The sequence below is a fragment of the Molothrus ater genome, chromosome 19, assembly GCF_012460135.2.
Source record: "Molothrus ater isolate BHLD 08-10-18 breed brown headed cowbird chromosome 19, BPBGC_Mater_1.1, whole genome shotgun sequence".
NCBI classification, from domain to species: domain Eukaryota; kingdom Metazoa; phylum Chordata; class Aves; order Passeriformes; family Icteridae; genus Molothrus; species Molothrus ater.
The window spans coordinates 5,632,290-5,659,370 of record NC_050496.2 but is presented as its reverse complement, the minus strand read 5'-3'; the positions used below and the strand labels follow the sequence as shown (position 1 = coordinate 5,659,370).

General features: G+C 47.7%; 1 protein-coding gene across 1 annotated transcript; it reads right to left on the bottom strand.

Moving 5' to 3' along the window:
* Nucleotides 1–136: 136 nt before the first annotated feature.
* HID1 (HID1 domain containing) lies at nucleotides 137–27,081 on the bottom strand. The gene is made up of 19 exons (XM_036394513.2): nucleotides 26,914–27,081; nucleotides 19,709–19,858; nucleotides 17,252–17,422; nucleotides 14,486–14,599; nucleotides 12,772–12,878; nucleotides 12,181–12,297; nucleotides 11,229–11,451; nucleotides 10,772–10,828; nucleotides 10,536–10,676; nucleotides 10,064–10,154; nucleotides 9,267–9,418; nucleotides 7,992–8,070; nucleotides 7,237–7,401; nucleotides 5,893–6,120; nucleotides 5,279–5,412; nucleotides 3,707–3,787; nucleotides 3,230–3,321; nucleotides 2,749–2,907; nucleotides 137–2,284 (listed from the first exon to the last, which is right to left on the bottom strand). The coding sequence occupies exons 1-19, from the start codon at nucleotides 26,977–26,979 to the stop codon at nucleotides 2,221–2,223; spliced, it is 2,391 nt and encodes a 796-aa protein (XP_036250406.1). The 5' UTR covers nucleotides 26,980–27,081; the 3' UTR covers nucleotides 137–2,220.

Genomic DNA, 27,081 nt, shown 5'->3' with positions numbered 1-27,081 from the left:
TTCATTATTAAAAAAAATTACCACTGCAGTGGAAGCCAGCTCATGGTCCCCTAGAGGCACAAAAAAAACCTCAACATAAAACAAACAAGATAATAAACCTCCCTCTGCGGAAGGAGGGAAAAAAAGTACCCAAGTGCATGTTTCAGTTAATCTTTATCTTTCTGTCCATAAGTAAGCAAAGAGTTTACAGTGCAAGTTGATTTCCACAGAACAAGGATCAGACTCCAAACACCAAGAAACAAACAAAAAGGCTTCCAGAGGAATTCACAAAGAAATAAAGCAGAAAAGAGAGTATGGAAGAGATCATGAGAACCAGCAGATCATGGGAGGGAAGAGGCAAAGCATGTGGGACACGGGAGGCCCCGTTCCAGCTGTGAGGTGCAAGTGCCATACAATCGGAGTCTGGCCCCACCAAATCACATTCTTATACATGAGATTCTCCAAGTGAAACAGACCCTGTTTACACCTGAACAGAGGTGGGGTCAGGATGGGAGTAGTGCTGGGTGGCAAAGTGGGTTGGAGATGGGAAGCAGGTTGGGGAATAACCTCTCTCTATTTCACATATTACTTATCCTTCAGATAAAAACTGTTCCAATTTTATTTCACTTTCTACTGGCCTGGGACTCCACTCTCAGTACCCAGAGGAGGAAACCACCCCACAGGCCAGTGGGAGCCAGCAGCACACTGGAGCAGCTCTCTGGGAGACGATGGTCACACTGTTACCACTGCAGCTGCGAAGCTTAGGCCAGGGTTACAAGTCAGAGTGTGTCACACTGTCCCTGTACTTAATGTGACAGACCTGTTTCCATGCAGTCATGCCACTGGGCCTAACCTGTGGCAAACAGCTCATGACCAGCAATCCTCCCAAGAGCCTGAATAAAAGAGCACCAAGAATTATGCTTTGATGGAAAGGTCTCTGTTCATGACAGGACCCCTCATATTTCATTGCCTAAAGACCACGTGGATCTAAGACAGCAGCCCCTCCCAGCAGAACATAACATTTGAATCAAACTTCAGAGTGTCCCCACTCACCAATGTGTAACCCCACGATGCTAAACCAAGCCAGCAACAGTGATCTCCCACCAATTCCCATTCTGGCTTCCCAAAATATACACATGCTTGGGACCCAATACATTCAAGATCCAATAACTTGGTCAATAAGCAAAATGCCCTGAAGAATTCAACTTTGCCTCAGCACTCTCCACTCCTTAATGACATGGAGATGCTTTTCCTCCTACAACTTCCAAATTCCTCCTACAACTTCCCTGAGTGCCTCCCTCAAACCCTTGCCTTAACAGTAGTGTGCAAAAGACCCTTCTGCTCCCTGCATTGCATCAGCCTGCCAGGCAAAGATGGAAGGATATGGTTCCTTTCAAAGCCAGGTGACGGTGTCCTTTCAGCTAGCGGGAGAAGACTTAAAAGCGTTTAAGTCAGGTCTCTTCTCTTTGCTCTCACTGAGCCAGTCCCTTCCTCCCTGTGTGCTCACATGCATTAAACAGGGCTTTTAAAAGTAAGACAGGCTCCTTTGCAACAGTCCACCATGAAGGACAGGCTGGTGGGCTTGGAAGCCAAGGAAAAACTTCTGACCCACACCAACAAAACTTCTCAAGCAGCTTTCCAGGAAAGGACTAGAGAGATTCAGAACTGAGACACAAAGTTCTCCTTCAACATCTCCTTTCATTTAGGTGGGAAAGCCTTCCCTATATGCAACTGAGACACCAGGGAGACACCTGCAGCCAGAAGGGATCCCTGGAAACTTTATGGAGCTACATGGAAGTAACTGCAGCTTCCAAACCCTGTCTCCTGCAGGAATAGCAGCTTCTCCCTTTGTACCCAATTTACAGCTAGTCTTTTTCAATTAAATGCTGACTCTGACCAGGGCAAGGACAGGGTCAGATTGCTTTCCAAACCACATCCAGAAGCAAAAGAGTAACAGAGGAGCTAAGAACAGTCTGATTTCTAGTGCAACCACAACAATGGACAATCCCTTAGATATCTTTAACTCAAGGTTCGTGGTGAAGGGTGAGGGAAGAGAAGTGAGCTGGGGGGAGGGATGCCCAAGCAGGTCCCGATTAAAGCTTTAAATGACAGGGAGGTAAATGAAGTGATTGTCCTTTTGGTCTCTCAGCTGGATGTGAAATGAAGGAATAGCTGTGATGAAGCAGCACGCCACCGTCCTTAGATCCAGTGTATTTCTCTCAGTAGAGGTAAGTGTTCTCTTCAGACCCGTTGAATTTCAAACAGCTTAACATCTGTGTCATACCAGATGGGGGGATCCACATTCCTGAGAGAGAAAGACAAGAGTGACTTTACTCCCTGTGGCCAGTTACATAGAATTCAAATCTCACAGCCATGATTTCAGGAGCTGGCTGCACAGTGTGCCTTCAGCTTTGCATAAAAGGAAATCACTGGTTGAGAGACAACACACCTTACAGGAATGACAGTATCTACAACATCCCACAAAGCCAGAGCTTTGCATAAAATCTCTGCACCAGACCCTCTGGGCAGCTTTTCTATTCCCTGCTGCTGCCAGTTCCCAAACAAGCAGCACTCCTGGAACAACTCCCTTCATGTCACCCACTCAAAGTTTTGGAACAGCTGATACACCCCAGTCTGTTCCAAGGGAAAAACATCTTTCTATCCTGTAAATATGAGATAACCCAGGGCTGGCTGAGGGCATGCAATTCTCTCTGTAGGCCTCCCAAAAGTCTGGAAAAGAGCAAGCCAGGCTGCACCCAGCTGGTTTACCTCAAATAAATAACTCCCCACATGTAGGTGCGGAACCACATGGCAGTGCCCGAGTTTGCCTGGTACTTGCGGATGAGAATGGGGTGAGGCACTGGTAGCAGCCCCACCAAGGTGCCATGCTGCAGGAACTTGAGAATCTCCGACTCATCCGTGAGACCCCTGCCAAGACACAGACCAGGAACATCCTTAGCATGTCCCACAGACACCTCCAAAACTGCTGCAGCATGAAGGACCAGCCTAAACAAACACAGATACTGAGCCATGGCCCAGGAGAACACACCCCCTCTCCTCTGTAAACAGAGTGGAGAAGGGATCAGACAAACAAGATGTTTGGCAAGCCAAGTAACAACTCTACTGAGCCCAGGATGCTTTCAATTAAACTTTACAAGGTTTCCCTTACAGGCCCCCAAATTCAAACTCTGCCAACCTCATACTGCTCCTTAAACACCACACAGCCCTTCCTTTCCAAAAATCTCCTTACTTGTCAATGCAGATCTTCTCCACCTGAGGGACCAGCACCTGTAAGAGCCGCATGATTGTCTGCAGGGGGAGCTTTGACTTCCAAGACATCACCTGTAGGTAGAAAAACAGCAGGGAAATCAGTACACTGCATTAGCAGGTTTTTACAGCTTTCTCCACAATCTCTGCAACAAATGAAGTTTACAATAATCACAAATCTGGTGGGTGAACTGAGTGCACAGGAGCAATACCATAAATCCTGGAGCACTAGAATTATGAGGCACCCAATAAGACCAGTGGAATATTGGTTTGAAACAGGAAAATAAAATATTTCTTTGCAGATGTCAGTAAACTAAAGTTCTGGAGCTTTGACCTCAAGTGCCTGTGAGGAAATGCTGCTCTGGGAAAGCCTCTGACAGCAGGGAAGGGGCAGGGTGTGTGAGGCATTTCTGCCACAACTCTTTCTCATTATTTATTTCCTGTGTCCAGATGCCCTTACCCAGTCAGGAGTTGGAGTCCACTGTCCACTGGAGGATGCACTAGAGAGACGCCTTCGATCCCTCCGGGAATGTGATGCCTCCTATCAATAAACATTATTTTTAACAAATGAAAGCAAACAAATGCTAATCACACTTAAGAGTAAGAAATACAATCCATTTTCTGCTGATATTCTCCCCAGATTTTCTAGACCACTACTGGGAAAGACAGCTCAGCCTGTCTCTAGAACGTGTCAAACCCACCCAACCTTCATTCACCAAACCCACGTGCTCTCACCCAGAGAGCGGCAATATTTGGTGAAGCTGGAGGACCCTGTGGAAGGTCACAGCTCCAGTCACCACTGTTGACACTCTGCTGGAACAATCCACAGTGACAGAGTTAAAACAGCACTGACAAGAGACTGTTCAGAAGCATGCTTCTTTCTTTTGGCACAGAGATGATATAGCTAACGGCCACAGATTTTTCAGCCTCTGTCTACTGAGTATCTCTGGGATTTTTTGTGCCCATTCTGGAATATCTTAAAGAGCATTTTTCCAAGGGTAGGCTCCCAGCAACTCCTATCTAACAACTCTCGCCTCTTGAGGAATGACACACTCAACCTGGCTTTCCATATTCATGGTGGGAAGGAGAGAAGGAAATAACCCTCTAAAATCACTGTCAATCTCTGCACAAGGTGAAAACAGAGAGGCTTTTTCCTTTAGCAATGCTCCCTGACCATTCACTGCTACTGCATAGAGCTGACTTCTCTACAAAACAAATGGGCACAGCACTTCCTTCCAACAGCCACCCTGCAGCTCCACATAAATAGACTCATTCACTCGTCACCTTCTCAACCAGCAACAGCCAGCTTGGGGTAGAGCTGTGCCAGTGCTTTTCCAGCTGGGGAACAGTTTGAGCCAGCTGCTGGACACAGATGGAATGACCCATGATTATGTTTCATGGGCTGCTGGAAGAAGAAAACTTTCCACAACTTCCCAGTCAAGATCTCATTTAATTACAACATAATTAATTGTGTGCTTAAGATGTCTCGCTAGCCACAGTCTTCACCTGGTACCACGGAAGGCCAGGAAGGGTAAGAAAATTGGTCCTGGAGTATTTGGGAATTCTGTACATTCCATTTATTCAAGGCCACTCTGAAGGCAGCACCTCAGCCCAGCCTTCATGGGAACACATCGTTCACAGCACCAGCGAGTTAAAAGATTCTGGTAGAGCTCTCCATCCCAATGGAGATGAAAAAGAAGCAGCAGTAAGAATCTGAGTTGGAAACATCACGATCAGGAGGTTTCATGGACATCCTCTGGCAAGTCTGCACTCACTGCTCTGTCATAGTCTTTGTGTTAGAGAAAGCTCACTCAAGTGCCCCAGCTCTTGTGTCATAGCATAAACATGAAACACCCAAGATGATGCAACACCCATTCTGGACCACGTTGTGTCCCAGCACCCTGCACGTGTGTACACTGCCTTTAATGTGATGCCCTTCTTCAATGGGCCAACAGACCTCTTCTTCTAACCCCTCATTTTGTTCTCTTCTCACACACCTAGACCTTCCCTGCACACCAGCATCCAGCCTTACCCCACTCCATGACTCCCCATCACTCAGGGCCACAGGTGGGTTTCCCTCTGGTGACAGCTGGGAAGCCTCAGGCTCCAACGAACGCATGGTCCCATCCTCTGACACCTGGGACTTCTCTGTGAGCTTGTCAATCCCTGTGTTCAAAAGAGGAAAAGCTCAGAAACACAAGTTAATTAAATAGGTTTAAAAGCTCTTCTCTACCCCACTATGCACAGATATCCTGTGTCTCAGCTGATATTGGAAAAGCTCCCCTTTCAACAAGAGAAGCAAGATTTAGCTTTGACTTCACAACCCCAAAGGACTTTTATTCTCTATGAAAATGCTCCCTGAGAAGGAGGAGGAACACAGGTTCACATGGATAGAGTTAATCTGAGGCAACAGGTCAAGATTAGGACAAATGGTCTTATGGACACTAAGTCTGAGAGGACAGAAACTCAAGGCAGTTTGTTTGTGATCAGCTTGGGCCAACTGATCTGAAACTCAGACTGAGAGGCAGTTAAGTTATTCACAAATGTAAACTCTTAATCTCTCCACACCCAGTGAAAGGGTGAGTCCACACCATATCCCACAGAGAAAACAAACCTCTCCTGTCCCAAAGGTAAACTAAAGCTCACCTGGAGTAGCCACCAGACTGGTCTTCAGTGTCCCTGGCTCAGCAGGAGCAGCAGGACGTGACCCTTCCATGGAGACCCCGTCCTGGGAGTTGGTGCGAGAAATGGGCTCGGGGGTTTTCTTCTTGCGCTGCAGCCCCTTCTGGATGGACTGCGAGTCTGTGGGCAGGTTGGCCAGCTGGTGAAAGACATTCCGCTTGCGGATAACAGCATAGACCAAATTGGAGTTCCCTGGGAATCACAGCAACAAAACGAGCAGAGAAGTAAGGCTCCAAGAGCTCTGCCAACCCAGCACAGCTCACTGGGTACACAAAGTGCCTTTGTGACTGCTCCCACCCACAAAGGCAGTGGCACAGGGAAGAAAGAGCAGAGCTCAATATCCTCTTATCCATTACAAAGCAGTACAGAAAATTCAGTGAAATCTTTCCTAGGCTGGAAAGCTGACAAGAAATGGTTTGGTGAGGGATATTCAAAAAAGAAGAAAAAGGACAATTTAAACCACATATTAGCATCTATTTTGGAAGAAAAGGTTACTAACTAAGGTTCAACATTCTTCCATCTTCAAAAGAACTCACAAAACAAATCAGGGCATTTCATCTGAGACACAGGCTTGAAATAGCAAAGCCTAAAGGTCAGAATTCTTACTGCCTTCAATATGGCAGAGAACAGAATGAAACCATCCTCTAATATAAAACACAAATTACACCCACAAAGGCTGCTTTTGGATTTGGCAATTGCCACATGCAAGATTCCCATCAGGGAAGCAGAATGGCCATTCTTGATTTGCAAATTTAAAGCAAAACACTAAATTTTGACCAGGTTTAGAGACCTTACTTTATTATTTATTAGGCAAAAGACTGCTATTAACAGGAAAAGCATAAGGCATTTCCTGGAAAGTAGCAAATATCAGAACTTTCTTTTGATGAGGTGGTTTGGTCTTCAGCCCCCAGAGATCTGCCAAAGCAGAACTGAGAGGCACTTGAAAGTTGTTTTGTCCCATCACCTACATTGCTGAGCAACACGAGCAGTTTCACAGCAATATCCAGCCAGTCACAACTTATGAGTTACACGCTCACTTTCTGTTTCTTTTCCTCTCTGTGCATGTCACCTTCTGCAGGAGGGCTGAGGTTATGCTGATAATTAGCTGCCATCTCATTTTGTTCTAACCAAATCTACCTGGTCCAGGACCCCAATGGTGTTTGTGTACTAACCAAACTTACTAGTCCTATAATAGCTCATTTCTACACTTCTCACCTCCTCTCACCTCCTTGGACTTCCTCTGAACTTCCATCTGACATTCTCTTGGACTAAACTAGTGCAAACCCACTAAATAAAGCAGTCTGTTACCATCAAACTGGTACTGAATGATGTTGTTGAAAACTTCCAGCAAGAAGAAAACAAGATGGTGGTTCTGGACAGCAGAGAATAGGAACCAGGTGGTGGAAAAAGCCTCCAAGAGATGCAGTAACTTGTTAGCAGCCACCATGGAGAGAGACTTCAGGTATGGAGACACTGTGGAAGGCAAAGCAAATGAAAACTAGGGAAAGAACCAAGATGTATATATTCTCAAAAATACACCACTAAAAATGTTGCTTTTATGACCTTCCCACCCTTGCACTTCTGAGAAAGCCTCATGGAATAGCTGAGCCAAATGGTTCCACAGAAACATTTCCAAATACAAAGCAAATGAAACAGATATATTGCCTAGTAAAATGAGGCATTGCTGCTTTTACAGGATTTTGTTTAGTCTTACACTATTAACACCATCTCTGCTGTGCCTCCCGAAAAGTTTCACAACTGGAGCTACCTGGGCACTCACTAAGTCCAAGGGAAGTACCACCACTGTGAGGAGGTGGCACTCCCTGCTGGAAAGGGACAGTACTGCCAACTACCTTCACCAGGCCTGCTGGCAAATGTCCTGCTGCCTCCCCAAGGGAGCTCCAGGACTCTGCTGTCCCTCCTTCTGCCCCATCTGACCATGCAGGCAGATCTTATCTGCACTGGCCAGTGCCCTCCAGCAGCAGGGGAGCACAGAGAGTGGCACAGGGAGAAGGGAGTGAGAGCACTGTGAGCTGTGTTTTCTCCCCCCACGCAGTGCTCACCGTTCACAACGATGGTGAGCAGGCAGTCGAAGAGGGGCTGCAGCCGCTGGTGCCCGCTGGTGATGATCTTGTGAAAGACCTGTGGAAGGAAAGAGCTCTTGAGCAAGGCAGCACCTTACTGAAAGCAGCCTCTCAACCAAAACCACACATTAGTGTGCCACCCCCACACTAATCGCTTCCTGACACCATTCCTACCTAGGCATGGCCCTGCACACTCCACAATTACACAGGTGGGGAAGGCTGCTCTCACTGCAGACTCGCGCTCCAGGAGTACAAGCTTTCATTTACAAGGAATCCTTTGGGAATGTGATTAGGGCCCTATAACACTGCAAACAGAAACTGACTGTGAGCTGTTCAACAGTGTTCAGACAGCCTGGGACAAAACTAAACCACCAGGAAGTAAGAGACATCTTCACCTCCAATAGACTTTGACTCTGAACCCTTATGATAGCTGCTTGAAATGACACAGAACTAATCATTTTACATTTGATTTTAGTGCAGACTTCTAACTCAAATGTTTGTCCTATTTTTAATTATATCCTCAGACATGGAAAGATTCAAGTGCCTTGTAACCAGTTCAGGCATTTGCAATCTTGGCCTTCCCACCTTTAGCTGGCATGTCCTTAGAGAAGTCCTAAGCATAATTAAAACAAAGAGATGATCTGAGATTAATGGAATGCAAGAGCACATAGCATCAAGAGCAGTTATGGTGGGCAGGTTTCTTCCTACTCCTTTTAATAGGAATCTCCTCTTGGAGATTTATCAGAAGCTGCTGAGAGCTTCCTCTCTGGCAAATGAGAACATGACAGAAGGGAAGCACCTGAGGCTTGTATTGCAAAGCACACAGCTGCTCATAGGCAGTGTTGTGGGCTGACTGAAAGGTCAATGAAACTTGCAGCTACCCAAAGCTGTAGAGCTGAGCTTGGTATCACCGTTGTCCTCACTGACAGATGTGCTCCACACACCTCTGTCTGCCTGGGACAGAGCCAGATCTCCTGCCTTCCCTACCAGTAGAGTAGAGGGCATGCACTCACCCCCTCATGACAGCAGTGCAGCACCATGAGGAGCCCTGTTCTTTGGGATCATTTAATGCAGATGGAATTACACCTCATGCATATGCACCCTGGCAGATACATCACCTCAGGTTAACAGTGTGCATCCCACACACTTCCTAGCTATTTAGTGGGCTTCCAGTTTAGGGAGGGTGAGTATATTGAAGGTGGACAATGATTTGTGGAGCTAGGAGGGTTCAAGAAGTGCTGGAGCTGTACTCACTATGATGAGCAGGTCAGCATGTGTCCCTGTGAAGACAGGGATGTCCATAGGCACTCGTACAGAATACGGCTTGTTCAGTCGCACCCCAAAGTTACGCTCCCCACTGAGAAGCAGGAGGATAAAGACCCCAATGTGCATCAAACCCACTCGTGCTGCAAGGAGAAAAAACAACAGAAAAATATGTCACAGAGAGGCCAGTGGAATTCTGTGAGAGGCAGTGAGAAGAGAGGAGAAACACTATGGGACTGATAAAAAATTGCACAGACTAAACCATCCTGATAAGGGACATCCCACAGTGCTCCCTTCATTGTCAGCACCAGTGTCCTTCCCAAGCACATCTATGTTAAGTCTTATCAGTGTTACGTCTTGGATGCTTTTCTTCATTATGTTCTTAATGTAAACCTTTCATCATAGCAGTGAAGATCTGACTACTTCTCTGCACTACACAATGATGGAGTTATGCCTGATTTACTCCCTACTCTGCTTTGGCAAAGCAGATTAGTCATTTTTCCCTCTTCACTGGATCAGGGACAGAATTTTCAATAAGAGGACTCAAAATGTTAACACATACTAAGGAAGGATTTCCCTTCCCTATATTGCAGGATAGATTGTGTCCCAATTCTAGCCCCCTACAAACATTAAAACCCAATTAACCAGACAACTCCACTCCATGTCTATAGAAGGTCAGGAACATGCATTCAAAATGCTGTCAACTGGTAGGGAGGAAGCATCTCAAAAACATTCTAGCCCAACTGTCGAGCACAAATTGTTCCAAATATTGAAAATAACCAACTTACACTGGTCCGCTCTGGCATCATTGAGAAAATACAAGATTGGGACAAGAATGTCCAGAACATCGCTGCTCTTCAGCACAAAGAAAAGGAATTTCTGGAAGAAAAGGGAGTATTTCAGACAATTGTAAGCATATACCCTGCACCATCCACAGGACTCAGGACAGACAGTCTCTAGTTAATCAGTCTCTCAAGAACATTAGAAAGGCTGGTGTATGCACTACCTCATCAACTCCAGTGTTACTTGCAGAGTTATTATAATACCTGTTGCAGAACCTGCCTCCAGCACAGACCTTCAGGAGCTGCAGCCCCTCTCCCAGGCCGTCTCTACACCCCAGCACCTGCATCAGTGGGGCTGATGACCACAGCATCCCAGAGCCACTGCCAACTACCCACCACAGCCCTTCACCAGGGCTTGCTCCAGCTAGAGTCACAACAGCCAAGCTGGGGTGAAGCTCAGCAAGAAGCAGATCCACACCTTGTTGAAGTCACACAGTTTCCAGAAGAGAACAAGGAGTTCCTGATGGAATTGTATCTTCTTGGCAGAGTTTGGCAGGTAGGTCTGGACCAGCGGGTTTGATAACAAGCGAGCCACTCCTTTCAGGATGAACTGGAAATCCTGCCAACAGATCAGGAAAGAGACTGTGGTGGGCCCAGGGCTAATGCAATCATCATGAAATCAGACAGGGAACAGTGCAGGAGGGAACACGTTACCTCCTCCCGGTGTATCCTTGAGAGGTAATTCACAAACAGATTGTCTGGTCCGGGAGGCTGCACTCAAAGAAAAGGAGGGAAATGCTTATCGGCAAGGTATATTCAGGAAGCTGAAGTATAACCACCAAGGTTTCTCACTTCAGCTTTCTGCTCTGAATAATTCAGCTTTAAATGCAAAGAGACAGAGCACTGCATGGAATAGTAAAGTCAGGGGCTTTTCACTTACATGCTCCTGATTTAAGTCAGAGATCAAAATCTAGTATTTTGATCTGTATAGGTCTTTAGTGACCACAGGACTGAAGCAGGATTGGAACAGAGAGAGCAGATTGCAAGGGGAGTAGCAGTGCTACTCAACAAGCAGTGCTGGGTCCTACAGCTCAATATTCAATACAAGCTGGTGTGAGAGGACCCCAGTGAGTTCAGGAGAGCAGTAAATGCAGATTCCAGTATCACTCACATCCACATCATCCATGGCTGTGCCAGTGGTTGTGCCATCCACAGTGGGACTTGAACTGGTGGAGCTGTCATAGTCCAAGGTGACGATCAGCACCTGGGCCGCCTCCTCCACCAGGGGCTCACGGTAGTCAGAGAAAAGCAGGTGATTGTAAGGAATCCCATAACCCACAGGGTCGTAGGCACAGACAACGTTCAGGAGCGAGGTGAAGAGTGGGAGTGCATGTCTGAGGAGGAGAAAATGTTCTCAAGAAGGCAGCAGCAGGAAACAAAAGGCACTGCCTTGGAGAGAGACAGACATTTCTCTCCCCAGGAGCCTGGGGCCATGAAAAAAACAATCATTTTCTCTAACCTGTGACAGCAGTCCATGACTGAGCAGCTCAGACCCAAGAGCCAAGACTCTAGCTCCCAGCTGGGCTCCTGGACTACAGCTGAGAGGGGAGGGGAGGTGAAAAAGGCCACGTGGGCTCCCAGAGGAATCATGTGCAAAATGTGAAAACGGGAAAGGACCTCAAAGCTCTCTAGCCTCTGGAAAGACAAAACTGTATTTCTTCAGCCTCCAGCCAGGTTTGTACTCCCCTACAGTGAGTGAGTATCACCGGAGGAGCTGGAAGTCCCAGAGGTACAATTTCACTAGAGGGCGGCATTCATCCGCCACCAACACCACACTCCCTTCCCAAGGGAACAGCAGGGAACGGGACCTGCCATTTCCCACAGGGCAGGGATCAGTCCTGCAGCAAACTCCAGCGGGCACCGTGCTCAGACTCTGCTGAGGAACACTCCTCACTAAGCTGAAATACTAATGGGGTGCACATGAGACAGGGACAAAGTAAAAGAACAGCCCCTGGATGTTGGAGGTAACAAGTCCTATGGTCACCCATTACCAAAACACTCCATGGAATGGATTTGAAGATATTTCTCCCCCTGGCAACCAGGCCCCCACCGTTTACCCTCACCTGTTCTCTGTAGAGCAGAAAAACTGTACCCAGGGGTTGGTGTTGCTGCTGTCTGAGGAGGGAGGCAGGTACATGGCCTCAGAGAAACAGGTCAGCAGCAGCTTCAGCAGCTCTGTCCTGGAAGAAGAAGTAAAGGCCTGGAGCCATTCAGGAGCAGGGACTGGGCATAAGAGGCACAATCACCACAACAACATGCAAGGAAGGCTCAGTCTCATCTAGAAAGTCCTTCTGAGGGAGAGCTAAGCCCATTTAATTTCCTAAGCCATACTGCTGTCACCGGCACAAAGCTAAACAGAATTGCTGCCTTACAAAAAAGAAATCCAGTACAGAGCTCCTTGGCATTTCTAGAACAGCAGTGTTTACCCAGTTCCTGCTGCAGACAGTCTGACTCCCACCTTACATTATGAAAAGCTACTCAAAAGGTCAGCTGGCTTTTTTTCTGTGTTGTCAATCCTGTTACCTTGGAAAGGAGCAAGCAGAAAGCTCCTTGGGAATCATGGATACTCGAGGAGGCAAAGAGAGCTCATCTCCCCCAGATCTCCCTTTCCTGAGCCCAGTTTCTTTCCATTTGGCCTTAGCAGAAGCTCTTACCGATTCAAGTCATGGATGTAGTTGGGCTGTGGAGAATGAGCAAAGCCCACTCCCGCCTCCCAGATGTACTCACAGCTGTCAATGGAGTGGATATCTTCTGCTGTGTCCTGTGGGAGAAATAAGAGGTTGAAGCACAGAAGGCAGGAGCTAGAATTGGCAACAATGGTGCATCCAAGGCAGTTCAGCCCCTCTCTCTAGAAAAAAACAGCAGAGAAGCACCCAGACAATCAAACTGTACAAAAGCTCCCTCCCAGGCCTGAAAAAGCAGGTGCCGATGTCTTCAAAGAGCTCAGCCTTTGCAAGCAAGGGATAAAACACAGAGATAAAAGTACTGTGCATGATGGAAGGAGCCCACATTTCCAGCCACAATTTTAGGGCTGACTTCAGTGGGAATATGGGTCAGTCCTGTGTCTTCTTTGCCCATTGTCTCACAGTTCTTCCTCTTTGTGGTGCTGGTACTTCAGCCAACATCCACCATGACCTGTATCTCTGGGGCCACATGCTGCTCTGCCATGAACAGAAGATGATGGTACCCATCTCTCTGCTCTTAAGCTGCAGTCAGACCAAGCCCAGAGAGGAAAAGTCAGCTCAGCAAAGACTACAGAGGCTGCAGGCAGCAGAAGGGCAGCCAGCAGCAAGGAACACAAATCATTCACAGTCTCAGCGTCTAATTCCAGTTGCCCAGAATTCCTGAAAAACCAGTCTGGCTGCTGCCAAGGGAAAAATCACAGGTGCAAGTGGTGGGGGGAGGCTCTCCCAGGAAAATCCATTGTCACCCTGACTTGTGCAATCCATCCCAGGTGACAGCACTGGACAGGAAGTCCATCTGTTTCAGCACCACTTACTCATAGCACATGGGTAGCTCTGATCCAGCCTTGCCCCTTCAGCCCCAGGTGACAGATTTCAACTCTCTACTACTCAGAAACCCCAAGCAATCAATTTAGTACTCAGATTTGTCACAGAATTTTGCAGCCATCAAACATATCATGGTTTAGCATGCTCATTTTTAGTTTGTGTCAGATCTATCCCAAAAAGGAGAACTGGGTTTTTTTGTTTATAGACTGAACCTACAAAAAACATGAGAGTCACTTGCAGGGAAAAAGGAGGAAGATGCACCACAATCTGTTCTCTGTTCTTAGCACACCTGGTAGAAGATCCCTGCTTCAGGAAACTCCTCTGAGGTACAGACAGTCACCACAAGGATTAGAACATATTTAAATGTCTTTGCTGCCACGATACAAAGAGGGAGAAGAGGTGGAAAGACACAACAGAGGCCATCTACTCATTCAGATCACAGCACATGTGAACAGACATACAGCTGCTTCCTGCCCCAGAATGCACCAAACTGCCAGAGAGAGGAACAAGGTGCTAAAGGTCTCTGCTCTGCTGGCAACAACAGAAGAGCAGTTGTTTGCCAGCATAACCACCATTTCCTGAGAGGTAAGCTGTAGTGTGGGGGTAGTTGCCAGCCACTCCATTTGAGACTCAATCACACTGCAGCAATCCCCAGAACATCTGTCTTAGAAGCCACAAACACCATACCATGAACCCAAAATGATGATCAATATCACTCACTGTAGGGTCAAGCTCAGCAAATCCGTATTTTCCTGCCTGCAGGCTTGCAGGAAGCTGCTGGGGTTTCCCAGGGTCCCCCCACACCATGCACCTAATATGCCTCTATGCAGATAATCTCATGATTCAACTTCCAACTCACCACCGTGCTCCTCCGGTGGCTCTGGACAGTGAAGTCGGGACAAAAGAGCAGATCTGTGACAGCGAGGAGCAAGGACTCGGCCAGTGGCCGGGCATTTTCATCATCTTCATCTCCCTGAAGTGACAAACAGGAGAGCACTGTCAGTTCAGGGTGAGCAAAGAGCACACAGTAACACCAATCTGTCACAGCACAAGAAGATACACTCCCCAAAACACATAGGGAGACAAGACATTACACAGGAACAGGAGGGAACAAAAGAACAAAGGAACAAAAACCCAGACGGTACAGGAAAGAAATTTCCCCCTGGATGGCGCTGACTGAACAGGAACAAGCTCTTTAATGACAGCAAACTGAGCAGACAAAGGTCTGGAGATGTCAGGGAAAAAGAAGATTAGCACTGGGTACACCTTGCCAGGTGGCTTGGCTTATTGAAGACAAAAGGGAAGAGAAGCATTGACAGAGGAGAGGGTGTTACATTCATGAAGGAGGGTGATTTGGATGGTGCATGGAGACAGCAGTAGGGAGAAACCAACCAGCAGCAATAAGGTAAAAAAACCCTCAAAGTTCTTTCTGCATGGGCTGCCCAAAATTGGAGGTGACAGAACAGGGTGAGGCAGTGTGCATCAGGCAAGTGGCTGTCCCAGCCTGCCATGGCAGAGTGAGCAGAGAAGACTGTGCCATCTCCAGCATTCAAAGAAATCTCTCCAAGCATGCATGGTTACTCCTCTGCAGCTGTTGCCACGGGAAACCTTGCCAGATCCTGCCTATCAAAGAGCATCCTGCCTGGGAGGCTTTCCCACCACACACCGGTGCTGGAGGGAAAGGCAGAGAGCAGGAATGGCAGGAACTTATCTACCTCAGCCAGGCCTCTGTCAGCCTGAGCACAAGACACAGCTCTTCAATCACAGCAGGCAGCTATGGAGATAATGGTCTGTGTGGCTCTGAATCTGTCTTGGTGACAGCAGAGAGGATACCACAAACAGAGCCCGGATATAGGAACAGGCACACAGAGGATGGATGGAGCCAGCAAAGATGCTTTGACTTCTGCTCACAGTCAGAAGTGAAATGACAAACATTAGGGTCCAAGGGGATTTCTTTTCCAAGACTGATCTTTTACTAAGAGTATCTCGACTGCCAGAAAAAATGTCCCTGCAGGCTGCAGGTATCACCACGTCCTAAATGGTGACACACAACAAACCAGTAGATCTGAACACAATACAGACTCCCATAGAGGAAAGAGAAGCCATGGCTCCAGGAAGCTCTGCCATCCATCACTCCATCATGAAGCAGGTGAAGCATAATCACAGAGATACTTACTAAGTGTCCAGGCATACCATCATCTCCAGTTCCCAGACAGAAATCAGCCACCAGACAGCAAAGCTGTTGCCCCAGATTAGATGTGATCCCAGCTTCCCTAACATCTCAGGGATGTATTTGTTATCCCAGCCTCACAGGTTAAATGACTGAGCACACCGAACCACAACAGCTCCACCCACACTCAGGAGGGGTCCCCAACACAGTACACATGGACTGGGCTGGATCACCTTGGGGTGACTCCACCACTCAGAGGCTGAGAAACTCTTTTCTAGGCACTGAACAAAGTGGAAAAACAGGAATAACAGCAGCCTGGCTGGATCAGAGCACCAGGCACCCCTGCATGTTCCTTCCCAAAACATTGTTAAGCCTCACCAGCAATTCCTGACCCCTTCAGGGATGAAAAGACTGACAACCACCACCCTCCCAATCGCACAAGTCACAAAGCAGGACTAGCAAAGACTTCCCTTTTCATCACCTAGAACTTCCTTTTGATGTGCCCTCAGGCAAACCAGATTAGAGGTGACAGGCAGAGACAGCAAAAGGTGCCACTTTACACTGTACCAACCACTGCCAACCCTTCATAACTGCCCCCAAAGACACTGCACTGCACTTAGACTCAGGAGAACCACATACTTCAGTACAGGCACACTGACCTGCAGATCAGAAACTCAGAGGAGAGGGCTCTCTATGCACAGAGCAGCTGCTGAGGGAGCAAGAAGGCAAATATATACTCCTGGTATAATTCAGCTGTGCTCTCAGTGCTGCTACTCCTCCTATTTGCAGAAGATCCTAAAGCACTTTCACCCCACTCCTTTGAGAGATGCAAAAGAGCACTATTGAGCTTGCTGTCCAGACAAAGAAATGTGGGGAGGCTGAGATACTCCCCAGGGTTATGCACTTCACTGACAGAGCCAGAAACACAACCACTCTTTAACCACTCTTGCTCAGCTGTGGGCTTCATCTCCCAGGTTAGGCCCCTGGCTAAACTGTATCACTCAGCTCATAAGCAGGGTGTTCAGTCATGATGCCAAGAGTTTCTCTGGCACCGTTCACTTTAAACATGACATTGTAAAATCAGTGCAAACAACACCCTGTTGCATTTTGATTTGAAACTTAAATCAACTGTAATTAATGGAACAAGGACATTTCAGTCTAAGAAAATCATACAGCCTTCACTACAGCTCTCATATTCACTAAGAGTCATACCTCCAGTTGTACTGGAGAAGTCTTTCCTCACATATCAGTGTTCTCCTACAGCTACACACACAAATGAAATATCCAGAAGATGCAGCAAGAACCAAAGGAAGGGAAAGAATTTAGAAAGTGACACCTAATTTCTGACCACATAGAAATAATCAGAATAAAATTGCCCCCAAATACACACAGTGTCTCCTCACTGCAGCCACCCCATCACCCTCCAGAAAGAAGAATAAGTGACAAGAGACAGACCCCTCCTCGGCCAGCCCCAGGGACAGTTGACCAGAAGAAACCTCTCCAGTCTGGGTCCTCAAATATGTAAGGCAGGATACGGGTGAGCAGTCGACAGCAGTTCAAGACAATTTGTCTTTCCTTCTCTGTGTGGCAGCCGCTCTCTGCTCCCTGCACCAGCTTCTCCACAGCCTGAAGGAAACAAAACCAAGGAAGGCAGCATTAGCCTGGGCACAAGTTAGCAAGAGCTAGGCAGGTCTGTCCTGCTAGTGATACCCTCACACAGATCTATAAGCAGTTCTTGGGAGTTCATTTGCTCTCAGTTTAATGGCACAGTGGCTGTTTGAAACTCTGTAAAAAACAGGGTTAATGATTTTAAACAGACCTTCTTGAATTTCTGCTGTTTCACTGCAAGAGACCTCAAATGCCAGGGCTAATCCATGCAGCACATGTGTGGTGCCACGTGAGACAGACAGCCAAAGCACCAGAAGGCTCCTTCCAGCACTGCTCCATGACACTATGCACTGAATAGGGCAGATGAGATTAATCAGCTGCAGCAAGTACATGAGATGCAGGCAGGAAGGACCAAGGCAGCAGCACTGTGCTGCATCGAGGGAGGCGCTGGCAGAAACACACAGTCTGACAGTTCTGTCTGTGTGATTACAGCAGGGACCTCTCCTGACTCAGGAGGTGGCAGCTAAGCTGCTGCCTGTGTTATGTGTAGGGATACAGCCTCCAGCAGCATCCGTCAAGGTCCTGCTGCAGAAGAGAGTGGTAGCCCAGGTTTCCCCACTGCCCCTGTGAACAGGACTGCTGCTCTGGAAAGAGCTTCTGGACTGAGACTCTGCAGCCCATCCAGTGGCTGCTGCCACTGCCAGTGGAGGGTCACTGGGCTTTTCAGAATAGATGAGGGTCTCACCAGGCAGCAACTACAGCCACAGGAGGCAGTGACAGGACGTTTTACCCACAAACAGAAAAAAGCAGTCTCTTCCCTCCATGGCGGCCCCCACTTGCTCTTACTCCCTGATCCCAAGGGGAAACAGAGGGGAAATGAAAGCCAAAACATTTAACAAGGATTCACCTTGCTGCTTTTTAATTCATTAGGTCATGTGTCCCTGCTTATTTTCATGGCAGACTGCCTGGGTCACTGACTCTGCCAGCCTGCGTCACTGCATTAATGGGTATTTAAGTGCTGTTTGTCCCAGCCTGTCACACACTAACTGAGCTGAACGATTTCTTCAGGCACACTCATGACTGTACAGCCTGAATCTCCAACCATGACTGTAAATGACATTTCTTCACAAACACACAGTATTGTTAAGTCCAGTGGCAGATTGCACATGGCACAAGTCAGGGTTCTCAGACTGGCAAAAGCACTGCTAGAGTGGGCCCCTATGATACTGATATCCCAAGATCTACAGCTCACGCATAAACAGTCCTGCAGTGACAAGGCCTCCCAACACACCTGTTTCCAGTAGGCAGAAGAGACTGTATTTTAATCTTGGTTTTGGAAGAAAGAAAACACAGAGTCAAAGGGGTTACAGATCTTCTAAGCCCTTCTCAACTCCCAGATAGCTCATTGCCAGAAGCCAATACAAGGGAATAAACATTGCAGTTTTCCTCATGTTCATATTTTTTTCTCAAGTATCCTCTACATGCATCTGTCTACAATTCACAGTCAGAGGTACCTTCACTATGATTCAGTAAGTCTCATTCACATACTGTAGAGGAGGAAAGAAAAACAGGATGGCAGCAACTATTTAAAACTGGAAAAGTGCCATTCCAAATGTTTTAAACTACAAATTCAAGGCTAGTCTTGGCATGGCTCAAATCAGGAGTATTGTTAACACCTGCACTTTCCCAGGCAGCGTAACTCTCAGGCTGTTGTTCACCAGCTTGACAATTTGCCAAACCTGGCAGGGTAGGAAATGCTGTTCAATGTCCCTGCGCTCCATACAAGGATGTGATAACACCAGAAGCAGCATCAGGAATGTTCTGTTATCCCAGCAGAACAAAGAAAAGTCTTAAGATTATTTTTTTCCTCGATTTTTATCCAGGCCTTTGTGCAGTGACAGTCTGCACATCCCCCTGGGATCTCTCAGCTTGAAGCCAGAGTGGAGCATGGTGAGGTACAATTAGGTGCAGACAAGGAAGAGGATGTTTCAGCCTCACCACAAATATGCAGCCTTGCTACAAAGTCCCCTGAGCAAGAAGCAGTTTATAGATATAGAGCAGGTAAGACCCAAGAGGACAGAGCGAAGGGGACAAGAAGAAAAAGGCTCCAAACTGATCAAACACCAGCTATGGTCTGTCCTAACCTATGAGAGGAACACTGAGGAACCCTCAGAAGGAGACAGGACAAAAGCAAGAACATTCTGTGGTACAAGGTACCTGTTATCCCTTGGAAACCACAGTGCTGTTGATCCAGGGACACCCCTGCTATCACAGCTCCAAAGAATAAAACAGCACCAAACTTACCTTGTAACACAAAGTTGCCAAATTTGAAGGCGATTCTTCTCTCACTGCTCGGATCTCTGCAGCTGGTACAAGAGCAAAGACATCCTGCACTGAAGTGGCTGTGTCTGCCCAGAACTGGTCCCAAAAGGCATTATCCGTGGCTTCCACAGGCTGTGGAGAGACAAATGTGGTTACAGATGTGGAACTACCATTCCATGCGATCCAATCATCAGCAATTATGCCTGACTTGCGGATGGGATGAGGCAAGAAGAGGTTCAATAAAACATATTAGCACTGTTTTATATGTCAGCCTCTGTTTCCAGGGCTTAGGACGATTTATCTCCCAAACTGAACATTCCTGCAGACATACAGGAGGCTTCATGTTTGTCTGCAACTGCTGCTAATAATCCAAGATCTTCATCACTGCACATGGGCCAGGCTGTCCGTGTGCACTCTGCCACCTTCAGAGCAAGTCAAGGAAGCCCTGAGTGTGCATTGGAATTACGTCTGTTGTAACCAAAATCTCGAGGAAGTAATCAGGGACATCTCATTAGGGCACAAACAGAGCCATGGAACTGACAGACCCACCTCAAAGCACTTACAGATAAAATGCAATTGATCTTTCTGAATCAGATATTTATAGAGAACTGGACTCAGTGCAGCTGGTCGCTGCCAAGGCTTTGTTCTTAAAAAGCACTAAGTGTGCCATTCAAAGAGGAGATGGAAGAAGGAGACCAAAGAAAATCCATTTCAAACGTGTGGTCTCAGAAGCTCAGCCCCCAACCCAGCCCTGGGAACACACCTCTTTCTACTACATTTTCTGCTAATACTTGCCAAGAGATAGGCACTGCCCAAACACAGCTGCAAGTGCTCATCCCACCCAGGGGTCCAGCTACAGGGGCAGGATAAATACATGCCTGTTTATGACAAGCAGTGTGAAAGAGATGGACCTATGATTGCATTCAGAAGAGGAAAACGTGAGCTTTCCCAGGAGTTTCACCAGCCATGGTGTGGACATGCTGGGCAGGTCAGAAGAGCTGCTCACCTGAGCACCCCCAGCCCTTGGCTTGGGGCGAGGAGGAGCCTCCTGCCTGCGACCAGCACCAGCTCCAAAGCAAACAGCAGTGCTCACTAAGGGCAATAATCAGCACCACTGGGTGGGTCTTGCAGGTCAGATATGAAAGGGGCAAAAATATGACTGTGTGTTTAATTGAAACAACTCCTGCCCACTCCCAGATGTGCGGTAGAAGGCAGGAAATTTGTCCAGCTCTGTGCTGTGTCTAAATGCAGCTCAGATGCCACTTAGGGGAGAACAGGTCATTCACAACTCTGACACAGGGAAGTGCTGCATTGCCCTGTTTGCTGTCACCTCCTGAACTAACAGCCCCAGCCCACAGGCATGCGATATGTCACCACCACCGCAGGCCAAAAAGTGAGAGGGGCCAGCTACCTCAGACTGGTACAGCAGGTTATTGCCCTGCAACTCTTTGCCTTAATGCTTGCTTCACTGCTGCTGGTCCTAGTCCTTCCAGTCATGCAATGAACCAGCCCAAACGACCCCCCAGTCTTTAAAAACAAAACCAGAAAAAAACTCCTGTGTGTTCAGACATCTTATTAAACTCAGCCCTAGTGTTGAAAACCTAATTTATTTCACCTGGACACCAAAGCAAGATCCCACCAAACCTCTTCCCAAGGGAAGAGCAACTTTTCCCAAATGGTTCAGGATCACAGGTCCTCAGAGGGGATCTGTTAGGAACAATCCAATCCAATATTCACAACCTGACTTTCAGCTGAGCATGTGAAAGAGCTGAGCTCTTTGTAACCTGGGCATGGAAAGCTTAAATGGAATGGATATTTTGCACATCTCATCTCTAATTGTACTCCTCAAAAAGAGCCAAGTATTTGGAAATCTGATCTACGTACTGCATGAAATACCCCACAAATCCTACACCCTATTTCAAACCACACACCACAACCTCATGTAGAACTGCCACATGTACATCCTGGCTGCCTGCCACAGCCACTCCCACTGACGACAGCAAGCAGCAATTGCTGCTAATTGGGCATCATGCATAAATAATGCCTTCACTCTCATCTAGAGGGGGAGCAGAAAACCATCTCCCTTCAGTAGACACTGATCCCTTTACCTCCCACTAGCCTGAGGCCTCCTCAGAGGTTGAACACAGCCTCTGTTTTACAGATGGCAGCCCAACATAGATTGAGGAACTCTGACTGCAGTCCCTTGGAGCAGGGAAGCACAGGGGCAATTCCCTGAGCTGCAACGTTGGATGTACAGCAGCATTCATGCTCTGCTGCCATCTTGGCAACCAGATTACCCTGAAACACTGGTACCCTGCATTTTTAATAGCTGCAGCAAGTCAGCTCTTCATCAACAGATGGTATCCCATGTACAATCCTGGGACATGGATTCAGTACTGAGTCACTCACATCCCCACTGCCCCCCTGTTTTAATTACAGCCTGGCATAATGAAGCTACTCAATCCACATGATATTCACCTCCTTGATAGAACATTACTGGCTGTTTTTAAGCTGATTGTTTTCTGCATGCAGCATCTCTGGGGATCTAAATATCCATTTCCTCAGCTGAGCTCACCCAACAGACTGTATCCAGCCTCACAGAGGAGAGAAATACAGACCTAGATCAGCCTTGTTCACCAGCCATGGATATCTTCATTTGGAAATGTCAAGATTTAGGTACAAGTGTTGGTACAGCACATGCTGCAGTCACAAATCCCAGAGCACTCCTAGCCTTGACAGTGCTTCAGCCAGAGAGCTCATGAGGAGCTGAATCCTCACCACAGGTAAGAAAGAGCCTAATGTTCCTCCAGCACAGTGCAGACAACCAACTCTGCACCAGCAGAGCAATGAGGGTAAGAATTGAGGGATCAGTAGCTTGACTCTACTCTGGAAACACAACTGGCACATCTGGAGAGCAAAGGATCTTCCTGACCCACACACATCTCATGGCAGAGGCTGCTGAAGGTACAGAACTGACTGGCAGAGAGACTCTGATGCCCCAAGCCAAGCTCCACAAGGGTGAGGTAACTGTAGAGCAGAGTGTTGCTGAGGATGCAGTGGGCAGATCCGAGGTGATGTGACAGAGCGGGCAAGGAGGGAGACTTTTGCCTTCAATTAAGACCTCTCACCTGCACGCTGGCCGAACAAAGATAAAACCAGTCATTCTGGACACCTCCATTCTTTGTTTTCTACTAGTTGTAAATGTCGTGTTTCAGGTTCTTTGAAGCACACCACACACATGCTGCTGAAGTTAGGAAAAGAAGACGCTCGGTTTGCAAGCCTCATGCCAGTTACTGAGCAGAGAATCACAGCCTGAGCAGGCAATCCCCTGACAAACAGGATACCTCACAGGAAACAGGAAAACAGAGAGGGCCTGACCATGTCCTAAAAACAGGAAAAGCTCCCAAGGCACAGTCTCGCCTATTTGTTACTGTCCTCAGCCTGACACCAGCACCACCTTCACTTTCTCTTTTAGACACAGCTCCTCACAAACTCCAGCAGTGTGTGTGTGCGTTTGTACCTCCTCCCAACCAAGAGCTCTCTGCGCTTATGACTTAAATCAAATGTCCATTCCTGACAATTCCTCCAACAGGCCCCCACTGGAGGACTGTCCTAAACCTAATTCTAAGATTGCTGCAGATCATCAGCAGAGAACAAGGGACAAGCAGCCACTAGCCTTGCTCAGTGTGTACTCTTTTTGCTTCTTGCCAGCATGCCAACTAAGCATCCCACCAGCCACGGCAGCAATCCTTTGGAGCAGGGGCTCTCCTTTATCTGGGGCTCAACAGCAGAGCAAGTCCCTCGTCCCTGCCCTGGGTTTCCAGCCAGTACTGCACAAGCTCAGGTGATCTGTTACAGCAGTTGCTCCTTTCCACCCCAAATATGGCAGAACTGTGATGTGGCATCACCATTCATGCAGCACCTGATTGAGCTTTAGATCAGGTAACCCTGCAGGGCCAGGGATTAGTTTGAGGCAATTCACACATCTTTGTACCACCTGTTTGTGCAAAAGGAAAGCCTCTGGACAGACTTATTCTGAATATGAATAACTACTAAGATTTTATCCCTCCAGCCAAGGACAGCACCTCTACACAGGCTTCAGAACAATAATAATTTTTTTTCTATGGGATCTTTGCAGTCAGCAGGGCAGAATCAATGAGACTTCAAGTCTACCACCAGTTCTGTGCTCTCACAGCAGAGACAGTGTTGCAAAGCAAACTGGAAAATGGGATTTGTAGAAGTCTGGCAGGGAAAGACCAGGACAAAAGTCAGCTGTGTCAAGTGTTAGTTACAGCTTTGCTTTTAAGACAACTTTGCTTTTGATCAACCTGAGACTCTTGGACAGCTGAGTCAAGCTTGAACACTGAAAGAAATGGTCTGCCAGGGACCAACCTTTCCCCAAGCACAAGATATGCTTTTATCAGACTCAAGCTAACAGCCCATTGTACTCCTGGATTTCCACACCACAGAAAAGGAAAGGACTGGAGTTTGTCCCTCATGTTTGAGTCTTTCTGTCTCTTCAAAAGCAGAGGCATAGCTCCCATTAAAATCTAACAAGCTGGTACACAAGATCAAAATTGCTTATCTTCTGGCTGGTTGCTGGCAGGAACCCCAACTGATTGGGAAAAGAAAAGGTGGTTCCCCTGCAGTTAAAGCTCCCAGACCTGCAATTGACCAGCCCTGACGAACTGTCATATCCTCAATCCATGTTCCCTTCATCTGTTAAATAGGCAGCCCTTTTATGGGCTGTTTGGGAGGGCTCACACATTCTCTATTATGAAGCACATCTGTTTTATTATCAAAGGGACGGGCCCTAGCAGCATAATGTGTGCAGAGTAATGTAATATATACATATCATATAAAAAGCCTAAAGACCATTTCTCCATCTGACTATAAATATGTATCTGTAGCATAAGTTAATTTCTTCCTTCTGGTAATACTGCTGGTTTTAATCACTGAAATAATTCTGAAGTGATTTTTCTTTTTTAATACTCTTACACCTTTACAGTTTCTCTTTGGCAGTTAAAAAATCAATTAAGTCAATTCCATTTGCGTCCAGACTTGGTTCCACTTTCAAGTTCTGGGCTCCACCTGTGCTGTAAGCATTCAAGTGTTATGTTCCTTACAGATTTATTTAACATTTTTAAAATGCTCACATGAGAACACTCATTTTTTAATTAAGAAAAGCCTGGAGATTATAAAAACTTATTTTTAAGAAAAAATTAACTTCTGGGCCAACTGTAAACCTTCACCAGTGAGTGAACAGTGACTTTGGCTCAACCACTTCTTCCCAACAGAGCCTTAGGAAGACCTCACAGTGCATTCTGAGCTCAGAGTTTCACGTTACAGATGATTTGGCGAAAATCTCTTTGTCCAGCTCCCTAATGTCAGAGGAGAAGGCTGCAAAACAGGAGACAGGCTGCTGAGAAGCAAAGCATGTTGTGAACCAATAGCTTGGAAAGATTTGGCTCTGTCCATTACTGCAGCCTGGTTTTGTATCCAGGATCTCATGGACCAGGAGGTTTTGCTGCTGGTAAGAGATCAGAAGGCTCCAGGAGAGCTCAGTCATGCGTTCTGCACAAGCAAACACTGGTGCCCTTCTACAGAATGTAAATATGGGAGCGCCAACACCCCACCCTTTTCCACATGCAGTCAATCTCACCTAGATCACAGAGACGTGAAATGAATCCAGCCAAGAATGAAGCTTTTACTCCTTCCTTTTTATTCGGGGCCCCAGTGAACCTTCTTCCCTTACACAGGTCGATAAACCAGGGGAGGGGAGCGCTCTCGCCTGGGCTGCTGATCCAAGGGATTGCCTCACAGGATTTTCTTTGTGAACAGCAGACTGGGCAGAGCCCTGTAGGCTTGATTTACCACCCCCCAATCTCACTTTATAAGCACATTTCCCCATGAAGGAAGGACAGCCCAAAGCTAAGGATACTCTGAACTATTTGGAATGCAGAAGAGACTTTGGAAGAACCCCTTAAAACACTAATTCCCTCACTTCTCTCTTTACCTACATTCACAGCTAGTAGTTTTTAAGAATATATTCACAAAAGCCATTCTTTAGCAATGCAGATAAATGTGATACTGCTTTAGAAAGTATGAACATGTTCTTTTCCAGTCTCTTTCACAGCCTTATCCATCTATAATTCAATTCCCAGTAAGAGCCTCTGCCTCTTGAGTTTTCAGAGATTTTCTCCTACCACCCTTTACCCCTTTGCATCCATACCCTTTTCATGTGAATTCATTCCCCATCATTAACAATCTTTCTGCCATGACCCCCACATTTTCTTAGCAGCTGCCTTACTTCTAAAGGTGGATCATAACAGCTGTTCTCCACTGTAGCTCAGAAGAACACAAGATGGGACTCCTCAAAAAGCAAAATCCCTCTGCTCCTTAGACAGAAGGACACGCTACTAATTTTCTGCAGGTCTGCTGCTGCTACTGGGCACTCCACTTAACACAAAAATTAAGCAAGCTCCCAGGACAGGCACAACATATGTTAGACCTCTAGACAGCGACCCTCCCTTCACACAGCTCTCACTTTCACTTAACTCCTTCTCCACCTCAGTCTGCAGAAATAAAGCCACAAGTCAGAGATGGAAATACCTGCTGCCAACAGCACAGCTGCCCAACAGCCCCTTCCATCAGATATTACCTAAAAACAGGGCAAGGTTCTCCACCCATTATGCGCGGGGGTGGGAGAAAGGATACAGAAAAGGGAGCAGTGGCAAACAGTGTGATGTAAACCTGCAAGTGGAATACATTAAGAGCTGTGGACATCCCTTATGACAGTAGCGTCTGCTCTGTTAACACAAGACGCTGTTCAGCAAGGCACAAGATGTCACCAGAGGCGGTGACAGGGCCCGGCCACGTCTGGCAGCTGCCCCGGGCACCGGCCGGTGCCCCTCCACAGACCGGTGACACGGCGATGGGCGCAGCCTGGCCTGAGCCCCACGGCCCCGGCCTTCGGGCACGGCCTCGCTGGGAGAGCCTGGCCAGGGCCGGCCGCGACTGCAGCCCCGGTCCCGCGGGTCCCCCAGAGCCGGCCCCACACGCAGGGACCGCGCACAGGAGCGCCGGGGGTGTCTCGGCCAGGGCCGGGTGTGAGGGGCTCTTCAGGGCGGCGATTCCCAGGATGGCGCGGCCCCCCTCGTCGCCCCGCCCGAGATGGCGGCCCTCACCTGGGTCTTGGTGGTGAGCTGGATCACCGCCTTCCTGAAGTTGAGCTTGGAGTCGGCGCTGCCCATGGTGCGGCCCGGCTGCGGGCAGGGCCGGGCAGGGCTGTCCCCTCACGCCGCCGCTCCCCGGGCCGCCGCTGACGCCATCCCCGTCCCCGCACCGGCGGCTCC

Excerpts from the sequence above, each read along its gene's own strand:
- HID1 (XM_036394513.2), bottom strand. The coding sequence starts at position 26,979 with ATGGGCAGCGCCGACTCCAAGCTCAACTTCAGGAAGGCGGTGATCCAG. Across the intron at positions 5,413-5,892 it reads CAGTCTGGTGGCTACTCCAG|GGATTGACAAGCTCACAGAG; the intron begins GTGAGCTTTAGT and ends TTTTGAACACAG. Across the intron at positions 2,908-3,229 it reads GAGAAGATCTGCATTGACAA|GGGTCTCACGGATGAGTCGG; the intron begins GTAAGGAGATTT and ends GTGTCTTGGCAG.